At 35.3% G+C, this 22,601-nt stretch overlaps 13 protein-coding genes across 13 annotated transcripts; 3 read left to right on the plus strand and 10 right to left on the minus strand.

Moving 5' to 3' along the window:
- Positions 1-2: 2 nt before the first annotated feature.
- FDP41_013200 (uncharacterized protein) lies at positions 3-3,207 on the minus strand (the record flags this gene model as incomplete). Its single annotated transcript, XM_044703805.1, has 2 exons — positions 3-1,828; positions 1,875-3,207. 2 exons carry the CDS (start codon positions 3,205-3,207, stop codon positions 3-5), a joined length of 3,159 nt encoding a protein of 1,052 aa, XP_044565430.1.
- Positions 3,208-3,270: 63 nt separating this feature from the next.
- FDP41_013201 (uncharacterized protein) lies at positions 3,271-5,756 on the minus strand (the record flags this gene model as incomplete). Its single annotated transcript, XM_044703806.1, has 3 exons — positions 3,271-3,673; positions 3,726-3,928; positions 3,993-5,756. The coding sequence occupies 3 exons, from the start codon at positions 5,754-5,756 to the stop codon at positions 3,271-3,273; spliced, it is 2,370 nt and encodes a 789-aa protein (XP_044565431.1).
- Positions 5,757-5,953: 197 nt separating this feature from the next.
- Positions 5,954-8,326, plus strand: FDP41_013202 (uncharacterized protein; the record flags this gene model as incomplete). The annotated part of the gene is made up of 1 exon (XM_044703807.1): positions 5,954-8,326. The coding sequence occupies one exon, from the start codon at positions 5,954-5,956 to the stop codon at positions 8,324-8,326; it is 2,373 nt and encodes a 790-aa protein (XP_044565432.1).
- A 38-nt stretch (positions 8,327-8,364) lies between these two features.
- Positions 8,365-9,450, minus strand: FDP41_013203 (uncharacterized protein; the record flags this gene model as incomplete). Its single annotated transcript, XM_044703808.1, has 3 exons — positions 8,365-8,863; positions 8,929-9,077; positions 9,151-9,450. The coding sequence occupies 3 exons, from the start codon at positions 9,448-9,450 to the stop codon at positions 8,365-8,367; spliced, it is 948 nt and encodes a 315-aa protein (XP_044565433.1).
- A 264-nt stretch (positions 9,451-9,714) lies between these two features.
- On the minus strand, positions 9,715-11,025 carry FDP41_013204 (uncharacterized protein; the record flags this gene model as incomplete). The annotated part of the gene is made up of 3 exons (XM_044703809.1): positions 9,715-10,234; positions 10,312-10,787; positions 10,855-11,025. 3 exons carry the CDS (start codon positions 11,023-11,025, stop codon positions 9,715-9,717), a joined length of 1,167 nt encoding a protein of 388 aa, XP_044565434.1.
- Positions 11,026-11,308: 283 nt separating this feature from the next.
- On the plus strand, positions 11,309-13,165 carry FDP41_013205 (uncharacterized protein; the record flags this gene model as incomplete). The annotated part of the gene is made up of 1 exon (XM_044703810.1): positions 11,309-13,165. One exon carries the CDS (start codon positions 11,309-11,311, stop codon positions 13,163-13,165), a length of 1,857 nt encoding a protein of 618 aa, XP_044565435.1.
- Positions 13,166-13,190: 25 nt separating this feature from the next.
- FDP41_013206 (uncharacterized protein) lies at positions 13,191-13,619 on the minus strand (the record flags this gene model as incomplete). Its single annotated transcript, XM_044703811.1, has 1 exon — positions 13,191-13,619. The coding sequence occupies one exon, from the start codon at positions 13,617-13,619 to the stop codon at positions 13,191-13,193; it is 429 nt and encodes a 142-aa protein (XP_044565436.1).
- A 302-nt stretch (positions 13,620-13,921) lies between these two features.
- Positions 13,922-16,117, minus strand: FDP41_013207 (uncharacterized protein; the record flags this gene model as incomplete). Its single annotated transcript, XM_044703812.1, has 5 exons — positions 13,922-14,320; positions 14,481-14,737; positions 14,913-15,413; positions 15,577-15,651; positions 15,889-16,117. The coding sequence occupies 5 exons, from the start codon at positions 16,115-16,117 to the stop codon at positions 13,922-13,924; spliced, it is 1,461 nt and encodes a 486-aa protein (XP_044565437.1).
- Positions 16,118-16,179: 62 nt separating this feature from the next.
- Positions 16,180-17,877, minus strand: FDP41_013208 (uncharacterized protein; the record flags this gene model as incomplete). The annotated part of the gene is made up of 1 exon (XM_044703813.1): positions 16,180-17,877. The coding sequence occupies one exon, from the start codon at positions 17,875-17,877 to the stop codon at positions 16,180-16,182; it is 1,698 nt and encodes a 565-aa protein (XP_044565438.1).
- Positions 17,878-18,056: 179 nt separating this feature from the next.
- On the minus strand, positions 18,057-19,202 carry FDP41_013209 (uncharacterized protein; the record flags this gene model as incomplete). The annotated part of the gene is made up of 1 exon (XM_044703814.1): positions 18,057-19,202. The coding sequence occupies one exon, from the start codon at positions 19,200-19,202 to the stop codon at positions 18,057-18,059; it is 1,146 nt and encodes a 381-aa protein (XP_044565439.1).
- Positions 19,203-19,292: 90 nt separating this feature from the next.
- On the minus strand, positions 19,293-20,862 carry FDP41_013210 (uncharacterized protein; the record flags this gene model as incomplete). The annotated part of the gene is made up of 3 exons (XM_044703816.1): positions 19,293-19,746; positions 19,807-20,532; positions 20,606-20,862. 3 exons carry the CDS (start codon positions 20,860-20,862, stop codon positions 19,293-19,295), a joined length of 1,437 nt encoding a protein of 478 aa, XP_044565440.1.
- A 381-nt stretch (positions 20,863-21,243) lies between these two features.
- Positions 21,244-21,651, plus strand: FDP41_013211 (uncharacterized protein; the record flags this gene model as incomplete). Its single annotated transcript, XM_044703817.1, has 1 exon — positions 21,244-21,651. The coding sequence occupies one exon, from the start codon at positions 21,244-21,246 to the stop codon at positions 21,649-21,651; it is 408 nt and encodes a 135-aa protein (XP_044565441.1).
- A 3-nt stretch (positions 21,652-21,654) lies between these two features.
- On the minus strand, positions 21,655-22,401 carry FDP41_013212 (uncharacterized protein; the record flags this gene model as incomplete). Its single annotated transcript, XM_044703818.1, has 1 exon — positions 21,655-22,401. The coding sequence occupies one exon, from the start codon at positions 22,399-22,401 to the stop codon at positions 21,655-21,657; it is 747 nt and encodes a 248-aa protein (XP_044565442.1).
- Between the last annotated feature and the right edge of the window lie 200 nt (positions 22,402-22,601).

A 22,601-nucleotide genomic window follows, 5' to 3' on the forward strand; every position in this document is an offset into this window, starting at 1 on the left:
CCTTAAGGCTTTCTTAATGTCCAAATCTTTTTTGATTTGCTAAATCTCGCCAGCTTCTGCAATATTTCCTTAAAGTAAACCACTTCATCTCCAACAATGTAGCGGAAGTGTTTCTGAATATCGTCTGTCGTGGCTTGTCCATTATTCTTTTTGAAGAATGCAATCAAATCTTCAGCCATCTTATTTGAAGTCTTTAACATGGGTTTCACTTCTTCATCCAGCTCATTCTCGTTGTTTACAAGTGTTGGCTTGTCACTTGTCATTTCTTGTTTTTTTCTCAGGTTGGCCAAAACAAGAGATGAGGCTAGCGGCCCTTTAGAGCTTGAAAAAGAAGGAAGAGCCAAACCTCCAGTTCCATGCTGTCCAGTAAATGTTGGAACAGAAACAGGAACATTTTTTCTCATCTCTGCTGACTTTTTCAATTCTTTCATGGCTAAATCAGCAATTTGTTTTGCTTGCTTCTCCACAATAGATAATTCTGATTGTGTGGTGTTTAGAACAGAATCATGATTGAACACACTCTTGACCGATTTCTCATCGAAAAGACATTGTAAGATGTATGTTTCATCTTTTTCTTTGATTTCTTCTTCAGTATTTGATTGCTTTCCCTTAAACTTTTCAATCCTGTAATCGCTGGATGATGAGGACGAATCAGATTTGACATCCTGTCGCAAAATCTCACTGTTACTGAAAATTGATCCTGTCTCTGTATTTTCCTCTTCATCATCTTCGACTTTCTTTTTACGGCTAAATCTCACGCTGTCATATTCCTTTCCAAGAGTGAAAAGCTCATAGAGATCATTCGATTTGAAGAGTCGTTTCTGTCTTGGATCTTTCAATACCTTATTAGAGAGGAACTGTTTGAAAATTTGACGATGATACATTTTTTCTTCAATGGTGCCACTTGTCATTAATCGATACACAGTCACTTGTTTTTTCTGACCAAGACGCCATGCTCTCTCTAGTGCTTGAAGGTCTGTGGATGGATTCCAATCTGGATCAAATAAAATAATTCTATTGGCTCCAATCAAATTAACTCCTAATCCTCCAACTTTGGTAGTCAGCAAAAATATGAAAATGCTGTCGTCCTTATTGAAATTATTGATGAGCGGGTTTCGATCTTTGACTGATGTAGTACCATCCATTCGAGAGTAGGTATATCCTTTTTCTTGAATAAATTTCTCTAAGATGTCAAGCATTTGTCGACTCTGTGAAAAGAGTAACACTCTGTGATTTTGTTCTTTCCATAGAGCCAATAACTTTTCAACGACCATCATTTTTCCAGATCTTGATTTGTTTCCAAAGTCCTCAATACTATTTTTTTCATAGAGCAAATCTGGATGGTTGCAAACTTTTCTTAAATTAGTAATGGCCTTAAATAATAAATGTTCTCCTTCCAAAGTCTTTTTCACCTCTCTGCTCTTTAAGTATGAATCATATACCAAAACTTGTTGATCTGTTAATTTACAAAAAATTACATTTTCTTTTTTCTCAGGTAGTTGATGTTTAACATCTTTTTTCAATCTTCTCAACAAATAGGGTTTAATTAAATCCCTCAAAACGCAGGAACACTTATAGGCTGTTTGTACTTGGAATTTACTTGCATTCGAATAACCTCCTAAGGTTATAGGAACTGCAAACTGAGAGAGAAAGACTGGAAGCGTTCCTAGTTTTCCAGGATAGCAAAAATCAAACAGTGACCATAATTCTTTCAAGTTATTTTGGATTGGTGTTCCTGTTAAAATGATTCTATTTGGAGTATTAAACTTTTTACAGGCTAGAGTAATAGCAGCATCTGGATTGCGAATTTTATGTCCCTCGTCCAATACTGTGAAATGAATGATATCAATACAGACATCATTATAACTACTTACTAATATAACCCCATTCTTTTTCAATTAAAATTTCTTGATAATTTCTCAAGGATTCATACGTGGTTATTAAAACTGCATCAGGGCAAGACGCCACTTTCTCAATCAAATCCTCAAAGTGTGACTTGGAGCTTGATGAGGTGTGGAGAATGCATACTCGAAGCAGAGGCCACCATGTATTCAACTCCTCTTGCCACTGTTTCATTACAGTTGCAGGAGATATAATAATGGATGGTTTAAACAGACCACTATAATGGAGGCCGGCAAGATAAGAAGCTATTTGTACGGTTTTTCCCAATCCCATCTCGTCCCCCAGAATTCCACCCACTCCTTGAGCTCTTAGCTCACACATCCATTTGATTGCTGTCTTTTGATAAGCAAAGAGCTTGTCATAAATTTCATTTGGAATGCTGTAATCTCGTGTAATTGATACAGACTCTCCCCAGTCAATAACATTCACTTCTTCTTGTTCTCCACTTGTATTGATTACTGTTTTTGTTACAAAGGAGCGAGTACTATAAAATTCAGAGAGTCTCTGTTCATAATATTCATCATTGCTGTCATCATGCTTGAATTCCTTTTTACGAGGAGTTTTTTCTTCCTCTTCTTCAATATATTCATCATATTCTTCCTCAAATTCATGTTCATATTCTTCATCCACATAGTCTTCATCTTCTTCTTCTTGTTTGACCTTCTTTTTACTTCTTTCGAGGACTCGACTTGAATCTGTTGTTGCTTTTCGTTTGTTGCGTTTGTCGCTTGGTTGAGAAAATTCAAGCGATGAAGAAGGAGCAGATGATGCATCTTTGGAAATGTTCGTTTTGGCTGATGATGATGCCAAATGATCAAAAGGAGTAATGACTCCTGTACGAATTAACCGTTCTCGTTCCGTTTCATTTTCTTCATTATCAATCACTGCCAATGACTTTCTAAGCTCGGTTTCCTTCCTTCTATCCTGTAACTCCTCTTCAAGTTGTTCTTCTTTTTCTTGCAAATCATTAATTTTCTTTTTCAGACTTTTCAACTTTTTTTCATCTTGTTTGGTAAGATTGGATTTACTATTTAATTCTTTATATTCTTTTTCATACTTTTCAATTTTTGCTTTGAGAGATTCAATTTTACTTTGTTCCTTCTTTACTAATTGTTTTTCGTTTTCTTCAATTTTCTTATTCATTTCATCCATAACATTTCTTTCAATATCTTCCGTGGTGAATGCAGAAACTCCGAGCATGGATAAATCATCTTCCGAAGAGGTATTCCTCATGCTTGATGATGATGATGCCATAAGTGAAGAGGAGCTGCCGCTACTTGATGCTACGGGTCGAGGTTGAAGCATTTTTTGTTCGAGTGGTCGCAGGAAAAAAGGTGAAATTGGTGAATTGATGTCAATTTATCATCATTAGCAACATTGACAATCATAATCTTCGTTATTGAAATTAAAGAAGTTGGTAATTTCTCGTTTTTCTTCATGCTGATGATGATTCTCTTCATGTTTTAGCGATTGAAAACAAGTGTCAATCAGAGTGCTCAATGTGCTGCTTGAATAATTCCAACTGTTCTCTCCGTCTTTCAACTTTAGAGAATAGAGTTTTTTGACAATTTGTTGAGTAAGATTAAAATTTGCTTCCTCCATGATATTCTCAAAATACTCTCTTAACAATGATTCAATTCCTAACTCAATAAATAATTTGAATTTTTCAACCGTGGAAATGTGTTCTAAATTACAAAGTTCATCAATAAATATTAGTAATTGTTGAGATACTTCAACATCGCATTCCAGGGTGGAGAAGTGAATAAATGATCTGATCATTGCGATTTGTTAGAGGTATGATGAATAAGAGTGGTAAAACTTACTTGAGACTTTGCAACAATGTCATGTCTTGCAATAACTGTGAAAACGAAATCACCTTGCACACAATTAAATCCTTACAAATTTCAATCGCCTCTTTTTTGATAAAATACTCGTGGTTGCTTGCAGCAGATTTCACAATTTCTGCCAACAAAGAGATACCTTTTTCAAAATGAAGTGATTGTCTATGTTCAAATAAAATTAAATCCTATTCTCAAATTGATTCATTCTTATATGTGAACAATAGTATAATATTTGATCGAAAAACTTACATGAAACGTCTTGAACGTAGTAAGAACCACATAATGCTCAGTATCTTGAAGCTTTTTCAAGAGAATCTCTAATAGATGTTCGAACGTGTCTTTTTGAGAAAAAAACTGAGCCATGCTTGCATAGACTGTGCTGTTTTTGAGACAAGTACGAATGATTTCTATGGCAGCATCTCGTAATTCCCAGTTCATATCATAGAATCTCATGGTGATCACTTCATAAAACCTGTTTTCCTCATTCTTGCATGTGAGTGGTAAAATTTTTCCAACTAGAGAAACAATCTCAGGAATTAAACTATTTTGAAGGATTTGCCATAAATAATCGGAATGTTCCTCCTTGATGATAATTTTGGTTTTCAACGCCCAGCAAAGTAGAAGCTCAAGTACTTTAGAGCAGAGAGAATTATTGATATGTTCATACATTTTCACTGTGAAAATTAATAAGCCATGTAGGTCACTCTTATCATAATAATCTATTGCTGATGGAATGTATATAAATCTTTGAAGACACTTGCTGATGGCTAAAATGAATTTTCCTTTTTGCTTCACTGAAAGACATTTGAGATTGTTAAAGTGTTGATGGTCATTTCTTTCCTCGAACATTCGTTTCCACATGGTTACTAAAATGGATAATAGCGATAGAGCGGATGGTTCAGGAAGTAGTTCACTGGAAAAATTGGAAAGGATTTTTAGTCCAATATTTTGGTAGCCAATATCTCCAGAAAGTAGACATGCTTCTACAGTTTCGCAAGTGTGTGAAATAACATTGTCTGTGTATCCAGTCAACTGTTTCAAAGCATTCACGCGTTTGTTTTCACTAAGAGATAGATTATGATTTGATAAATATATCAAAATATCATAGAGTCGTTCAACGATACGTAGATCATGTACACCTGATATAGTCTCATCGTGTACAAGACGTTCTATTAATTGTGATTCAGCTAATGCATTTTGCAAAATTTCTGTCCTCAATGGCCGAAGCATGGTAAAGTCAAAAGTATTGTTATGATCGTTAAAGCTTAGGGTTATAAGTTGCAAAACAAAATCTAAAAAATCGAGCATGTCATCTTTCTTAAATGGTTCTAAAAGATTGATAAACTTTTGAAGTACTTCTTTGTCGCCACGGCAATACCAATATTGAACAACCAAAAGCAGGCATTGGGCAGATGCTTGTCTCAAATAAATATTATCACTTCTCAAGCAAGTTGGAAATATCCTGTTAAAGCATTCTATCTCATGGGTGAACCATTCCATTGCACTTGCATGAACATCAACAAATGTACACAACGAATTAAACACTGCAATTTTTAAAATACAAATATCCTCAAAGTCCATATTCTTATAAAAACAACCATTCTCACCCTCTGAGTCTAATAATTGGAAAAAGTAATTCTTAAAGAGATTTGTTTCAATTACTTGTTGTTGACCACTGTGAGTATGAATAGAGCATGTTGGTGCATTAAATAAATATTCTTCTCTAAAATACATTCCTAGTGCAATAATCATGCATCTTTTCATACTCAGTAGAGGCTGCATCATTTCATCACCCGAAGAATTTACGAAAAGTGTTTCATAAATTGCAGTTAAGCCTTTCTTTAGAACAAACAGCTCCGTTGCTTCTCTGCTCGAAAAAACTTGCTCATTTAAAAACGTAAGAAATTGATCATATTTTGATCGTTCAAAGCATTCAATAATTTCTCCAGATGGTTGCATGAAATGTTTTAAATTCACTTCAAGCGTTTCGGCAATAGTTGTGGGAGAGGACATTGGATGAATTTTTTTTGCAAAATGGATGATGCCAAAGAAATGATTTGTGGCCTCTTTTTAATCATCATCCATGATGGAAAAGATGACTTGTTCTCTGCTACCTTCATGGTTAGTATGTTATTATAATAAGAATAACTGTAATACTTGTAATAATCATACGTGTTTATTGTAAGAATTTTTTTGAGAGAGACTAAAAAATGATCAAACAAGCCCAAATCATCACGTCATCCCGAAAGGCTTGTTCGAGGCTTGCAGTTTTTGTGATGATGATTGCTGTTGGCCTTCTCGTGATTTCGATAGACCAAGGAGTCGTATACTCACAACAATCAAAACCCGTACGGAAAGATGCCGATCAACCAAAAAGCAAATTCTCGGATACATCAGCAATATCGGCTGAAGAGGTTAAAGGAGAGCTTGATGCTACCAAGATTAGAAACAAGAGAAGATGCAAACATGAAATCGGAATTAACTGGAGAACCAATGTTGATAGTTCTGTCTATCAAACACCATATATTACCAATTTGATGAACGTTAACAGTGGTCAAAGCGCCGATAAGAAACAAATCATCGTTCCTACTTTTGTGAGATATATTCAAGTATTAAATGGTGATAGCGGTGCTGAACATAAAGAAGGAAATAGCCATTGGCCATATACTCATAGCCAACTTGCGTCTCACTCATCAGTGCTTCTGTATGATATTAATGGGGATAACATCAAAGATGTTGTTGTTACCACAGCTAATGGTGAAATTTTGTTTTTTAATTGGAGAGGTGAATTATTAACTGATTTCACCATTGCAATTCCTGGATTAATGGTCGACAAGTTTTGGTATAAGGGACTGGAAAACGATAAATTTGATGTGTCTCTTTCACTTTCGCAAAAAGAATCTGAAAAACATGCTGAGGAAGCAAAAAGCAAGAGAAAACAAAAAGACCAGACAACTAACAAGGGAACCAATGACAATACTCAAACAAAAAGAAAATTACTCCAACTCGCAAAAGCAGCTCCTGGAACGGAAGGATTATTAAGCTCAGAAGCAAGGGCTTCTTTGTCATTAATTCAGCAAAAAGTTCATACTCCACAATCATTGAGACCATTCCTTGGAGAGAAATTAGAATCTTCAGAACACCATCAACACTACTCTCATCATACAACAATTAAGAAAGGAGGGAAAGAGTACATTACCGTTGACGCTCATGTCTTATCTACGCCTGTAATTGCTGATATTGATGGAGATGGAAAAGATGAATTAATAGTTTCTGTGTCTTATTTTTATGACAGAGAATATTATCATCAAAATATGTTTGAATTAGACGTTGATATTGATATGGACAAATATGTTGCTGGTGGCATAGCTGTGTATGATTTGTCCACAAGAAAAATCAAATGGGATGTTCACCTTGATATGACCACTGACACGGTGAAACAAAAAGCTTACATCTATGGAAATCCAACTGTTGCAGATGTTGATGGAGATGGATCTTTAGATGTTGTTATTGGTACTGGTCTTGGTTGGATTTATGCATATAACAGTCATGGAAAATTATTAGATGGGTTCCCAATACTAATGGGAGAAATTCAGGGACAAGTCATTGCTGAAGACGTAAATAACGATGGATTCATTGAAATTTGTGCTGTTGATTTCAACTCCAACCTTGCATGCTTTAATGGAAAAGGAAAAGAAATTTGGTCTCAAAGATTATCTGGATCTGCTGCTCAAGCTCCATCCGTTGGTGACATTAATGGCGATGGTAAATTGGAGTTGGTTGTTGGAACTTCAACTGGGCACGTTTGGGCAGTGGATGGTGAAACAGGAAATGTGTTAAAACCTTTTCCAATCAAAACCGGAGCCTCCATTTACAGTCCAGCTCTTCTTGTTGACTTAACAAATTCTACATCCTCCAACGATGGTTCTCTCGATATTGTACTTCCTTCATTTGACGGATACTTATATATTATTAATGGTAAAACCGGTTGTATTGATCGTGTGGACATTGGAGAGAAAGCATACAGTCAAGTGTTAGCGGATGACCTCACTGGTAATGGAAAGTTGGATCTACTCGTGAGTACAATGAATGGAAATTTAATTTGTTTGTCTACTGAAGCTCCATATCATCCATTGAAAGCTACTCCTTACCAAATGCAATATGAAAATGGCTTCAAGTATAGAGATAATATGTATGGAATTTATTTCAAGAATAGAGAATATAGAGACGTCATTGGATCAACAGTTGGTTTAGATTTTGAAATTGTTGACAACAGAAAAACTAATTCTAAAGATCGTCTACCAGTGGCCTACAATGTCCGAATTTTGTTAGGCGCCAATAAGGTTCTTTATGAAGGAAAGTATCAAAAAGCTGGATATTACCGAGTTGAGGTAAACACCCCAGAAGAACGAACACACAATGCCATCATCACTGTTGAACTTAGAAACGAATTTGGACAGTTGTTCACGGATAATATTTCTTTGAGCTTCAACATTGGCTTTTTCTCACTTTTGAAATGGATGGTTTTCATGCCATTTATTGCCAGTTTAAGTGCTATCCTGTACACACTGCGAGCACATTAATAAATTTGCCTCAATACATGTTCAAAATTACATGATGATTAATTTACATTGTGTTCTTCGGATTTCTCTTGGGTGCTGGAATTGCTCTGCACCAAATTTTTAAGATTGTTCAGTAAAATGCTGGATGCTTTGATGGTGTATGAAAATATTCTTGGGGGTTTGAGATCTTCGCTCTCCACTTCACTGCTTGATGGTGGCTTACTGACCATTGCGAGTACAATAAACATGGGAAAGAGCATGGCCCATACTCCTGATGATAAAAAGAAGGGAAAGTAGTTCGACAGAAATGCATTTGGAGCTCCAAACGCTAACATGTATCCCCAACGCTCCTCAAAGTATTTGATCCTTCTCTCCAATGAGTAGCCCTTATAGGACCACACATATTCAAAAGCATAGAATGCATATAACCAACTGTACAGAACAAAGCTAGTAATGGTTCCAAATATTGGAACCACAGACACCAATGAAGCTTGCAGAAGGAAAATAAAGAATATGATTGGTCTATAAATTAGATCAGTTATTTTCTTAATGATATTACTGTGTTGTAACATAGTAAGTAATTAAATATGCTGATTGAATGCAAAAAATGTTTTAAAAAGTACCTTCTAAAATCTAAACTATTTGAACTACTTGATTGAGATGAAGCCCTCTTATGCAAAGAAGTCTTCTTAGCAACATGTTCCGCAATATCATCATACCAAGCAGCTGATAAGATAAAACTGACTGTGTATAGTGGCCATATCCAAAATAACTGAAATTATTAATATATATTTCGGTCATATTTTCGTGAATAATTATTAGAATCGCTCTTCAACAACACATACATTCTTTAAACTAGCAAATAATAACCCTAAAATAAATGATAAATAATCTGTATTCATTGCATTTTGCTCTAGACCATTTCCGTTTGATTCCGAAGCCGTTGATGAATTAAACAATGGTGTTGCGATATAATCAAAGAATATTATACTTCCTACAAACAAGCATCCATTCAAAACAAAGCATTGAGCAAATAATGGCTTTAGTGTTTTACTTTTTGCGAATATATCAATTGCTAGAGGTAAATTCATTCCATCTCTGAAGCCTTTTGAAATGTTGCTGAAAATTGCTTTTGTGTTGGGCATTTTGTGGTGGTGAGTTTTTTTTGGATCTCTCTCGAGATGATTCGTATTGACCTCGATTCACGTTTTTCAACATTTGGTGGCAGTCAATAGTTTTAAAAGACATCATGATGAAGCAATACAACTTGTATGAATTCATGTATGCATGTACTTTTTATGTTTTAAAGTAATAGTACACTGAATGTGAACTCGAAATGTAGAGAACGTGTTCATCATTCTTCTTCGAGCTCGTCACAGATGAAATTTCGGTAAAGAGAACCCGTTCAATTATGCCTCAATTTTCCAATAATTCTGAATTTGTTGGAACTTGGCAATTTCTTTTCTTTTCAACACTTGTAATCTTCTAGTGAAAATTCTGTATCCTAAAACACCCATCAATATTAATCCAAAAAAGACACCAATGAGAGCAATAGCCACTACAATAACAAGCAATGCGATTGCCATACCATCCCCATTTCCACCTCCTCCACAATCACTTCCTCCACTACAATTACAATCACCACCTCCTCCACTTCCAACATAACAGCCATAGCAGCTGCCAAAGCATGGTTGTGCAGGTCTTCCATACAGTGAATTCCAAAAACAAAACCAGAAACACATATCTGAGAAATCATAGTATGAGGTTCTGTATCTTCCATAGTAAGGATAATTATTATAGGTGTAAAAATCATCGGCTACACAACAGTTTCCAAAAAACGTTCCATTAATGAGTTTGTTCAAGAGTACCAATCCAAGACAACACAATCCAATTAGGCCCAAGATGAAGAAGAATAAAGTAAGTCCACATCTAATCATCATCAAGTCGTCAACCCATGAATTAACATGAATTTTAACTCATCACATATTCTTATTGTCGAAACTTACATGTAAGAAGCAACAAATGCATTCAGGTTGCCAAATAATTTGGCCCTTAAGTAGTAATCATAGTCACACAACGCGTATATTCCAACACATATAAAGACCAGTATTTGCCAGACAATCAAAATAATACAAAAGTCTACGGCAACCAAACCTCCAAACTTGATAATAGAGGAAGCTTTGTATCCACTTGCACCTGTAGAAACAACATTTCCGTGCTCATCCACATCTTTGATGTCGTACTTGTGTCCACAAATATCGCATTGATAAAACGATGAAGCTTTTGGAGAAACTGCTCTCCATTGGTCCAAACAATAACGATGCACGAATTTCATACTTCCGTCACACTTGCACGGAGCCACATAGTCATCATTGGATGTAAGTATTCCATGACAACATCTACAAATTCGTTCATTTTCTTCATCATCATGAATATGATCTGTTGAATGATAAGTTGAATTGGTTATTGAGTGTTGATGAAGCTAAATACAATTCCGATTTGAAACAAATAATAATAATATTATGGCCATTTGTTCTCTCTCAACCTACAGCATCATCTTCATACGGAGCATGTTGCTCATGTAATTGATTTTCTAATAATTGCTTCTTCTCACGCAAATTCTCATCAATACGATAGGGTGAAGTATAAGGAACACCAACCACACTTCCCGATGAGGACGACTCAAAGGCTTTCTTGAGATCAGTTTCTTCCGAAAACATGAAGCAGATATCGGTTAATTTTTTAGGTGAGATGAATGAACGGTCGAAAAATAGGCTAATTTAATGGTGATCGGAGTGTGAACGAAATGGAAGACAATTCGATGGATAGAAGAGTTCTCTTTGGTGTGTGAAAATGTTCAAAATTCCATCAGAATTTCAGGCAAAAGCTCAAGTTGAATTCACCATCATCATGATGTCTCTTGTAAAGTCTTTTCATCAGTTCAATATTGATGAAGTGCTTTTACAATAAACGAAAAAATTGGTTTTGAATTCGAAAAAAAAAATGGAATATTCCACTCTTTCTGCCCTCTCTCACGCCTTACCTTGCAAAGACTTATGCTTGCAGAATGAGGAAGACAAGCATGAAATTTTTACTTCTAAAGTATTACATGGATCACAAAAGAAATATTCTCTGCAAAGAAAGTTGTTTAACAGATCCATACATTTCCGTGATCATTTAAAGAGAAATCCATCTTCTTATTATGCCTCTGAGGCTTTCATGCTCAAAGAAATAATTTCAGAATCAATGCTTCAAAAACCTAAACTGTATTCATTTGAGTATCAATATCATATTACAGACAAAGATAATATTCATTATGCTGACAAATTGTATAGTAATAACTTTCAAACAGTTATGAATGATGATGGTGATCATTTTGCTTATATGAAACTTGATACATCAAAAACAGGAAAAAAGTCAGCACGAAGCGAAGAGAGAAAAATGGACAAGATTGTTAGCGTAATCTCTGTTTCAAACCCTTTAAATATTTATCTCAATCAAATACTAGCATTAACAAGATCCAACTACTTGTATCACTTTCATTCGGAGAATGGACAATTAATTTATGAACAGAAAATTCCTCTCATTCTCTTTATCGGAAACTCTTCACAAAGTGATGTCTCTTCTACAAATGCAGCTTGCATTCGAAATAATGTTCACTTTGAGACTATTTATTTTGTTTCAAATTTGAAAAATAGAAGTGCCATACAAGTGACCATTCTCGAATTTACAAACAAAAGTTATTCATTTGCATTGAAAGCAAAATTTCTTCTTAAAAAGTCAGTGTTTGGGAAAAAGCTCTCAACAGTTTCTCTTCACTCCAATTTATTATTTCTTGGATATAGCAATGATGAAGTGAAAATATTTAATTTAGATGAGCTCATTCAAAATTTCTCAATACATGTTCTGAATGGATCTCTGTTGGATGTCGGTTATTATGGACTTAAAAATCCACTACCTATCACACTAGAGATTGACCCAAACACTCATCCATTGATTTTAACAAATATGAGCTACTCTATTCCAAAATCTATCATGTATCCTTTGTTTGCAGGTATGAAATGTGATGCAAAAGAAGGAAATGGACTGTTAGAGCTTTCTACGAAAGGCTTTTGCAAGGTCATTGCGAAAACAGAATATATTTATCATGACGTGTCTGTTCCTTATTGCCTTACAACATTAAGAAAACATCAATCTGATGGAAATTTAGAGTTTGAACTTTGGAAATTGAAAACCAATCACTTCTTATCAATGAATAATTTTGATCGTTACTGTTTGGATAAAATCAAAGACGAGCAACAATACTTGATATTTAAAGATACCACACCTCAGGAAGGAACTCTTTCATTTACTCCTCTTTCGCCTTGCATAATTGTAGATAGACATGACCGAATATTGATGATGCACCCTCAATTCATTCGATGCGTTTCTGTGAATAGAGAGACAAACAGTCTCGTTTTCAATTACGAAATAACGGTAGACTCGTTGAAAGAAATGACTCGGCAATCGTTGTGGACTTCTAACGCTTCTATTGGCCAATACAAGGCACGTCAAGCCAAGAAAAATGTCACATATTATGCCTATGATTTTCTGAGTGTGGACTATGATTCTGAGACAGATTTGACTGTTGCTTTATTGTCGAATGGGGATATATTTTTGATAGAAAACTCCAAAGGATCTGTACTCATGCATTTCAATCTGTGTGACGTTCTCCCGAAAAAGGTCTTGCGGGAAGTGTGGTATCAAACTCCATCGTATGAGATCACCATAATGCTCGCCTATGACAAGATCATGCTTGAATATCAAATAGAGGAAAGAAAAGTGGTTTGTCTATGCCTAAGTCTGAAATATCGACATTAGAAACAAAATTGACAGATGATCGATATTAATAACGATATCTAGTGGAATAGTCCTTGGGAGATACCACTAAACCTCTTCCTTTCTTTGCTCCTCGATAAACTGTTTCAATAATATCAATCATCTCTTGTTTGTCTGTTATGGCCCAATTAATTTTGTTGTTGTCACCTGTTCCTAAATCGATCATGATATGTTTGTTTCTAAAGAAAAACATGACTGTGCATGGGTCATATAATTCATACATCTTGTTGAAGTTTGGAACTTTGGTAATATCCACTAAATATATAACACACATATTCTTCACTTTCTCTGCTATTTTACTCAGACATTCATCCATTTCCATACACGTAGCATCCCAATCGTGTCCAAATCTTATTAATACAATACGTTCCTCTTCCGTAACAATGGCTTGATCAACAGCCCAACCCGAATTTAAATGTGGTAATAAATAGGCCATGATGATGATTCCGGTCGTTTGTTAGAGATTTATTTTTGATGATGCAAGAGTATAATCGTTGGTTGATCCACCTTCAACAAAATGAATTCAATGATAACAATCGTTTTGAATTTTTTTTCTTTTTTTAAATTTTCATGAAAATGATGGCAACAGGAATTCCATACACGATGGCCATAAGATTGATTCAGATACTTATTGAAAGTTAAGGTCATGAATTCTCCAACTTGTATTGAAAGCTCCTATATTCTTGTGGTAAAAAAACTTTGAACATTCAATGTCTTTCTTGCATCTTTTTTGTCACATTAATAAACACAATCCTCAATAACAATCTCAATGTCACTCAAAGGTTTTCTCTCAAGATTCAATATTTTCTTCAAGAGTTTGAAATGATTGGTCACATTCCAAAATGAATCTTCATCTCGATATTGGTAAATGATAAAACAATTTCGTTGACATGCAGCTCCAACACGCCGAGTCAAATCATCCATACTAAAAATTCCTGTCAAATCGGTCGAATCTGTCATTTTACAAATCTTTCCAAATGTTTTCTTCTTTTCATTATATTCATTTGTAATATAAATAGAGTAATCTCCTGAAATGAATGTTTGTAAACAAGAAGCATGGTGTGATGTATTTTCATTATGAATGTCAGAAAGATTAATCTCAGTATTACTGCCATTCCTTAATGTTCCATCAGAGGTCTAATTCCAAAATATAACAAATGATATATAAAATAATATATAATGATGATTAATATTTAAATTATAAAATATATAAAAAGAATATTTTGAGCACACACATTCATCATTTTCATCATTCACACACACCTCTCTCTCAACTACTTGTTTTTCAACAACTTACTAGATAAGCTTCACAAAAATATCCACTACTAATTCCAATAATATTAGATGCTCCTCCATACAGTGTTTTCAATGTATAACTTCCATGAATGGAATCTCCATACACAGGTCCCACACTACTGCATCCACATCCAAAAGCTCTTCCTTGTGCTGTTAAAATCGTGGTATCGTCATAACCACATGAAACCTCAATAGGATCAAATCCAAATGGAAATTTCAATAAGAGAGGACGATCTAGTGAAACAACTCCACCACAACCTGTGTAGAGTGTGGTTTGAGGACAAGTGTGTGTCATGACATGGAAAATATGGTCACAAATGTGAGTGATCCAAAGGTGACCAAAGATGGTGTAGTAATGAATAGAGTTCCAAAGAAGGATAAAAGTGCACATTGTTTTGTCTCCTTCTTAGATAATATACAAGAGACAACTTACTTCCATTACTGTTCGCTCCAGCAATATAAACCAAATGAGATTTGGTCAGGAATACGCTATGACTATTACTTGCACCGACACGAATCACCACATGATGATCGAAATGTTCTGGAGGAATTTCACATGGAATGGAAATGCATTCATGTTCTTCTTCATCATGATTATTACCTGATTCTGATTGAGAACTGATCGTACCATCACTAGTAGTAGTAGTAGTAGTACCATTACCATTACTATCAATGTTATTATCAATATTGTCATTGTTGGTAAGATTGGTAGGATTATTTGTTGTTGTGGTTCTAGAGAGACTAATTCCACATTGATTTGATGAATTCAAACCCACAGAGAACACTCGATGATCTGAACTCAGAAAGATGCTATGATATCCACCACCAGCACCATCCACAATATGGAATTGATTGATTGGTCCAATTGCTTGAATGAGACCTTTCAAACATGAATCATTATAGATTGGACCAATTTGACCACAACAGAGTTCACCTTTTTGATGTTCGATAAAGAGATCATGAGAAGATGCACACAAGAGATATTTGGAATACCATTGTGTGTGTGTGTGTGTTTTTGTAAGGACACAACGATCGTAGGTGAGGTTTCCACACGAAGGATTATATGAAACACACCATGTCATGATTTAAAAACATACCATGTGTATTACTACCAAAGCTTAAAATTCTTCCCTCTTCTGTAATGATGTGTGTGTGATGACGACCAGAGATGACTGTGAAATGAATGACATTCATTTTGGTGTTTCAACAAGTAATTGGTTGACAATCATTGTCGTACATCATGAGAAAATATCACAAATGATGATCGGAACAATGTCATTGCAATTACCACAATCCAAAAGAATAATAGAAAAGTAAATGATGATTAATTTCGGAATTGAACACATCAAATTGAATGTCATGACCAACAAATATGTAATTACACAATTACGCCTTCTTTCAAAACAAACCTTTTCGAACTGATACACTGAGTGGAAGAGGTACTTTGAGTTGATAGGCAGAGTCATTGGGAATTTTGTAAAATGGTTCTTGATCGGGATCATAGAATGAAGGAGGTTTGTTGTTGCATTTCTTCATCCAATGTTCAGGAGTGATCACATGATTGGAAGGAAAAACGTGCCAGTTGACACTCTTCAAGTCTCCCAGTAGAAACAAGCTGTGTGCTTCTTGACTGTGCATATCAAGTTCAACAATTTTTTTATTGACGACGTTTGCTTTCATGTACAAACATGTCAACTACCTTAAATATCTTGATTGACACGTTGAGTTGCGTGTGGCTTTTTCAACAAATCACGAAGAGAGGGTAGTGAGGAATTGTTCAAGTGAGGAGAGCTTGAAGAAGAGGAACCTAAGGTTGTTGGGGTGGTGACAGGAACATTGAGATCTTTGCTAAGGGACACATTCTCTGAAGAATTCACAGATTTGGAAGCTTGTTCTAAACTCAACCCTGTACAAGTAAGAGCGTGAATTTTCATAGCAACATCCCTATTGATCCTTCTGAAGAATTCACTTGCTTCCTTTTCCAAAGTTTCTTCGATGAGGTCTCTTCGAACATGACTTTTAGAAAAGAATTTGGGCTCTTTACCATCTCTAATAATAAAATGGAAAACCAGTAACATGATGCGTTTGCAAAAGCTCACTAATGTCAGTTTGTGAGGAAGTCTCTGTCTGAGAATGGCATGTTGTTGATTTTGTTCAATGAATTTAGTGTGTTCTTTTGAACACTTTTCAAAAAGAGCACGACGAACATCACGATATCTCCAGGTCTTTCCTTCATCCTTTGACAATCCAACCAAGTGAGCTAAAGATCTGATTGGAAGTAACTTCTCTGAAGAGTTAACAAAATCTTCATCAACATCATGCTCTTCATCTTCACCACACCCTTCGTCATCATCTTCTTCAAGTTCCTTTTTTCCATGCTCTTCTAATTTTCTCTTCTTGGTTTCGAGTTGCTGCTGGCTGCATTTAGAGTCGTTTGAATGATCTTTTGGACGCTTCTTTTTCTCGTCAACAAAGTCGACCACTTCATTGAAAGACTGCAAACTATTTCTTTTTGAAAGCATCGTTGCAGCACTTTGGTGATCTAGAGTGGAATTGTTATAGGCGCTGAAAGCAGAAGAAGAGGGAGTTTGAGGCGAAGAAGAATGATGAAGAATGGAAGAGTTGGTAGAGTTCTGGGGAGGATGAATTCCAAAATTGTTGGTAAGATGTCTATGAGACGAGGAAGCCGAATAAGAAGTAGATGTTGTTGGCTCGGGCAATAACTTGTTGTTGTGGGGTTCAAGCTCAAACAAAGGAGGTAATCCCGTAGTCGCGTGCATCATAGAATTGGTAGAATAGAGAGTGGATGAAATGGTGTTCTTGGTCGTCGGTTGAACGTAGTGGTAACTGTATCGAGATGGAAAACCATCTTGTTGTTGCTGGGATTGCGCAGAAAACGGAGAGCTGTTGGAATTGATTGGACCGTTGTTGCTCAATGAAAACCAGTCTTTCGAGTGATGATTTGCAGAGTCATGGTAGTGATAAGGAGTTGGTTTGAAGCCATCAAACGACGATGATATCTGCGTGGAAGAGAAACTGCTTTCAAAATTACCTCCAAAGCTCGCAGATGATGAAATAATATTATTATTAATATTATTACGCATTCTCTCAGTGTTATTATGATGGCTTTGTCTTGTATTATTCGCGAACAAAAGGCTCAAAGCCTTCTTGTTCATATCAGAAGCCATTGGTATTTCATTATTGCGGGAACCAATAAAAGAAGAGTTAATCCTTGGTGAGCTTGAATGTTGTGAAAATGATGGTTGGTTGATATGTAAAGAAGGTTGTTGTGAGGGAATAGAGAGTTGTTCATCATCTTGTTGAAGAGGTTTCAACTGATGATAGAATGAAGACGCCTGCAAATTCTGGTGGCCAAATTCGCGATTAAACGACGGCATGGACCTTGCGCTGATTTTTTGTGGATGATTTCGCAAAGAAATTTTTCGACTTGCGCGATTTTTGCTTGCGCGAGCGAATCATCTTCGGGTAAAAGTGAAGCGAAACGATGAAATTCCTAATTACAGCGCCGTCATCGGTTTGCACAGTGATGTTGTATAAGTACATCTATTTAATAGAGCTAGTTGTTGTTGTTGTGATGATTGGCAAGTTGTTCAGCCAGTCGATGCACAGACCTGAGATCTTCTTCATCTCTTCTTCCCATCACAAACAACATCTCTTCACAAAAAGTGAGAAATTCTGGTTCTGTTTCTAAGAAATAATCCAAAACTTTCTCTCGTTCTGGATGAGCGTCCACTTCTAGAATCATCTTTTGGAGACGTTCATCTTTTAGCCTAGATTTAAGTCTATTTGATTCTGAAATGTAGTCCAGTTGTTCTTTTTTGAGAGCAAGGTCATCTGGAATTTTAAGTTTTCGTGGACCAATTCTCTCGACCTTCTTTTTCTTGATACTGAAAAAAGAGCCAGTTTCATCATTGGTTGATAATAACTGATCTTCAGACGGGAGAAATGTGCGTTGTTTTCTCTTCTTTTGCTTTGAATCATTATGTGATGAAAGTTCTGCAATTTCGCAAGGCAGCAAGTGAACATGAAAGGGAGTACCTATATTGTTAATGGTTACTTGTATGTTGATCTTTGTTTTCTCATTATCAGTATTAAAGAGTTTTCTTAGAGTCATAACAGAATTGTCTTTTTTCTTTGTGCTCTTGTCATCTTTTGTTTTGTAATCCAAGTGAGATAAACTTTTACTACCAAAACATGTGATAGATCTAATAAAAGTATTTGAATCTGCAAGGTCTTCTTTCAACTTTTCTCCTTGATCCATTACTTTACATAATTCAATAAATTGTGTTTCGCTTAAATATTTCTGACAAAGTTTTTTTAAATTGACTTTTTCATCATTGATTAATTGAATATTGACTGGAATTTTATGCTTTGCAATATAGGATGAATCACAACATATTTGGAATGTAGGATATAATTCGTTATATAAAATGCATTTGTTGTTTTTCAATGATTCAATATCCGATGCTAATTCTATCAAATGATTGTTTAACAAGTATTGAAATGCAATAAAAAGGACATGTCTTCCTTTAATGATTCTGCTAAGGGCTGAATTAAATTCTATCAAGTTTGCATTGAGTGGAGCTTCATGCAAAAAGACGTTATTGTACTTTTTCGTTTCTTCGGAGCATGTGGATGGAGTTTCTTGATTGGCGTGATTGTTTTGAGATTCAAAAAGTACCTCCACCGAAAACCACACCATTTTTTTTGAAGATTTCTGTTTTAAAAATTCTTTTTGAAGAAGGACTTGTGTTGCTCGTTGACGAGGAAGAGGAAGAGGCGGACAACAGCATTACTTCATATTGGTTGAGGAATGAGCAATGCCGATTTTCGAACCATTCATACTCTGATCATCACCAATGGAAATGTTTTCAAATGATACTCTCAGAATGGATCCATCTGTTTGTGAAATTAAGTAAAATTGAGGATATTTGAAACTTGTTTCTCTATCGCCCTCAATGAAGCGACCTGATGACTTGACGAGACGTTTATCCGTACCAACAGTCATGGCAAAGTACCGATGTCCATCCATGCCTCTTAACTCTAAAATACCTCTTCTTGGAGCAAAGATTAAGAGTAACTCGGCACTCTTTGAAGCCGATTGTTCCAAGGTCATTGTGTCTTGTCCAACCACCACCCAATAACACTGAGCTTCTCTGTACCCTTTAAATATTTTCATTGCTGTCATTGAGGAGAGATCAAAGATCATGACTCTCCCAAGTGAATCTGTAGTTGCTAGAAGCTTTCTAATGTTGATCATCATTCGAGAGATGATTGTGGATTCCATCACCAAGTCAAGCACTTACCCAGAATAGTCGAGCTCAGCAACAAAAATTTCACGTTTCTCATCAAAAAATTGATTAGAGAGTGGAATGAATGCTCCTTTAGGAATTTGTTCTTCTTGTTGAGATGTTTCTTCCTCAGAGGTTTTGGTTTGTGTGGATCCCCAAAACCAGGAGCTTGCAAAATTATAGACCTTATTCGCCACTGTTGTAGCGATTTTAGTCACTCTGGTTCGTTGTTTAACAGATGTCTCATCAATTTCTTCTGTTGAGTATTGAGCGATTGTTGGCTTCATGCCAGCACCTATAATATCAAATTCAGATTTTACATCCATAACTTCAAATATCGAAACGTCACAACAATATGAATACAGGCAACATGCATCATTTGTTTTTGTGGAATCCTTTAAAATCCATTTCTTGAATTGATATGAATCATTTTCATGATTAGATGAGAGCATGTTATTCAAATCCTTCTTAAAGGTAGTTGGATCAATAGTTACTAAAGAGTTTGAATAAATTATTAAAATAATCTCCTTCTGGTAATTTGGCAAAAGGCTGTAATGAAACACACTTTGTGATTTAATTTTCACAATGGGTGAGTCATGAAATCTATCTTCGTGAATGATATTGTTTGTAGAAACACTGTGAATTCTTAGAAATCCTTCTGATGTGCCGATTAAAAGAAATATATTTTCTTTGTTCTTGTTGTCTTTAAATGAAACCCACATCAGGGATGTAATTCTTTCTCTAAAAATAAAATGCAAATTAAAGAGTTTGTTTTAAACAATTAAATATACATCAAAAACTCTCCGATAATTACCCTTCATATTTACAAGGATTTTCCAACTGAATTAAATGATAATCATGGTCCTCACAAATCGATAAAAAACAAGTATTTAAATGAGCAATTGCAATATAGGTACAATCCAAAGAAACAGCCATCTGAGTATCTGACCCATTCAAAAACCAATCATGAGAATCTAAATCTTGATAATAATCGAATATTGTCTCGTGTAGCTCCTTTCCGATCCATTCGAGATCATCTCTCAGAGAGGAAGAGAGTTTCAATAATTGCATTTTTTTTAAAAAATGAACCAATGGATTGGAATGGTAGTATCAAAGACGAACCTCTTCAACAATTAGACTTATCTCCCCCAGCTTTGACTGATTAGCTAAATGAAATATATCTCTCATTCGCTGCCTATGTTGGCAGTTGTTACAAAAACGCCACTTGGAACAGTTCAACTGTACTCAAGAAGGCTAGAGGATATATAATTAAACCCAAAACTGCAAAATTTGCAACTGCTTGGGAAACATTTAGCAGTCAGCTTGGCGAACTCAACTCCAACAACATCTACACCTCACACCTACACCCATTAGACACACTATCGTCGGACAATTGAGTACCTATAATTTGTTTATTTTTCAATAAACCCATTCCTGTATTTTTTTTAAAAAATGAACAAACCAGCAACATCCTCCAATCGAAACAAACGAAGAGCAAGCAAATCCAAGAGTGAAAAATCAAATTCAAATTGGTGTAAAGACCCTAACGTAGAAATAGTCATGTTAGAATCTATGGAACAAGTGATTCCAATCGATTTTGTTAAACCTTTTTCAATTTTAAATATTCATGTAGCGTTGAAAGAAGACGCCAAAATGGACGTTCAGATTGAACAAATAGAAAATCGATTGAATGAATTGTATAATTATCAAATACTAGAAACACATCGTCATTGTGTGGATGATGAAGATCCAGAAGATTTTGTTTTACCACAGGATATTATGGAAGAATTCGGAGCAAGAGTGATTGATGAAAGTAGCAGCAGCAAGAAAGCAACACCAAGATCAAAAAAAAGAAAATAATTTCTACGCAGAAAATAAGCCTCTTTTATTGACTAGAGAATATGTATGCTTTTTCAATTGTTCATCAATTACTTTGTGAATTTGTTTGCATCCATCAATTGCATGTTCTAGCACCTTCTCAAATTGATCCAATGATAATTTTGAATCCATCTGTAATAACGTTACTTTATCCTGCTTTGGAAGAAGTGCAATTGGAACATCAGGTCCATCAGCACAATCCTCAATATAGTTTAAATCCGTGAGAGGAGAACCCTCAATAAAACCAGCTGCACATGATACTACAAAGTCTTTCATTGGGATACCTGCATCTAATAGTGCAAGAGTTGCTGCATTAATACAAGCACATCTAGTACCACCATCAGCTTGTAGCACTTGCATGAAAATATCAATTTGAGTTCTAGGATATAAATGTGTCAAAATAACAGATTCAAATGTTTGTCTAATTACAACAGATATTTCGGTAGATCTTCTATCTCTCTTAAATTGTCGTTTTCGTTCTCCTGTACTAAATGTTGCCATACTATATTCGCAATTGATGATGGCTCTATCGTTTTTCATTTGTGATTTATTCTTGACTTCTCTCGGACCATATACAGCTGCCAATACTCGAGTATTTCCTTGTTCATAATATGCAGAACCATCTGCTCGACTGAATAAATTTAATTTAAATTTAATATTTCTAATTTCATGTGGACGTCTTCCATCCACTCGCAATCCTTCCGGAGAGAGGTATTCAATTCGTGATGACATTTTTTATTTCCAACTTTTATTCAAAAATATTGTTGTTGAGGATAATTCTTGGTCGAGTCCAAAAGGAAAGGTTCCTGTGATGATGATGATGATCACAGGTCTCTATTATGATCATAATAATTATTTCTCACGCGCCCTGAAGGGGAATTCAGAATGTAATATTGATACATGATGTTTTAGTGATGATGGAATGCATCTAT

The sequence above is a fragment of the Naegleria fowleri genome (genome assembly GCF_008403515.1).
Source record: "Naegleria fowleri strain ATCC 30894 chromosome Unknown tig17, whole genome shotgun sequence".
Lineage (NCBI taxonomy): Eukaryota > Heterolobosea > Eutetramitea > Acrasida > Naegleriidae > Naegleria > Naegleria fowleri.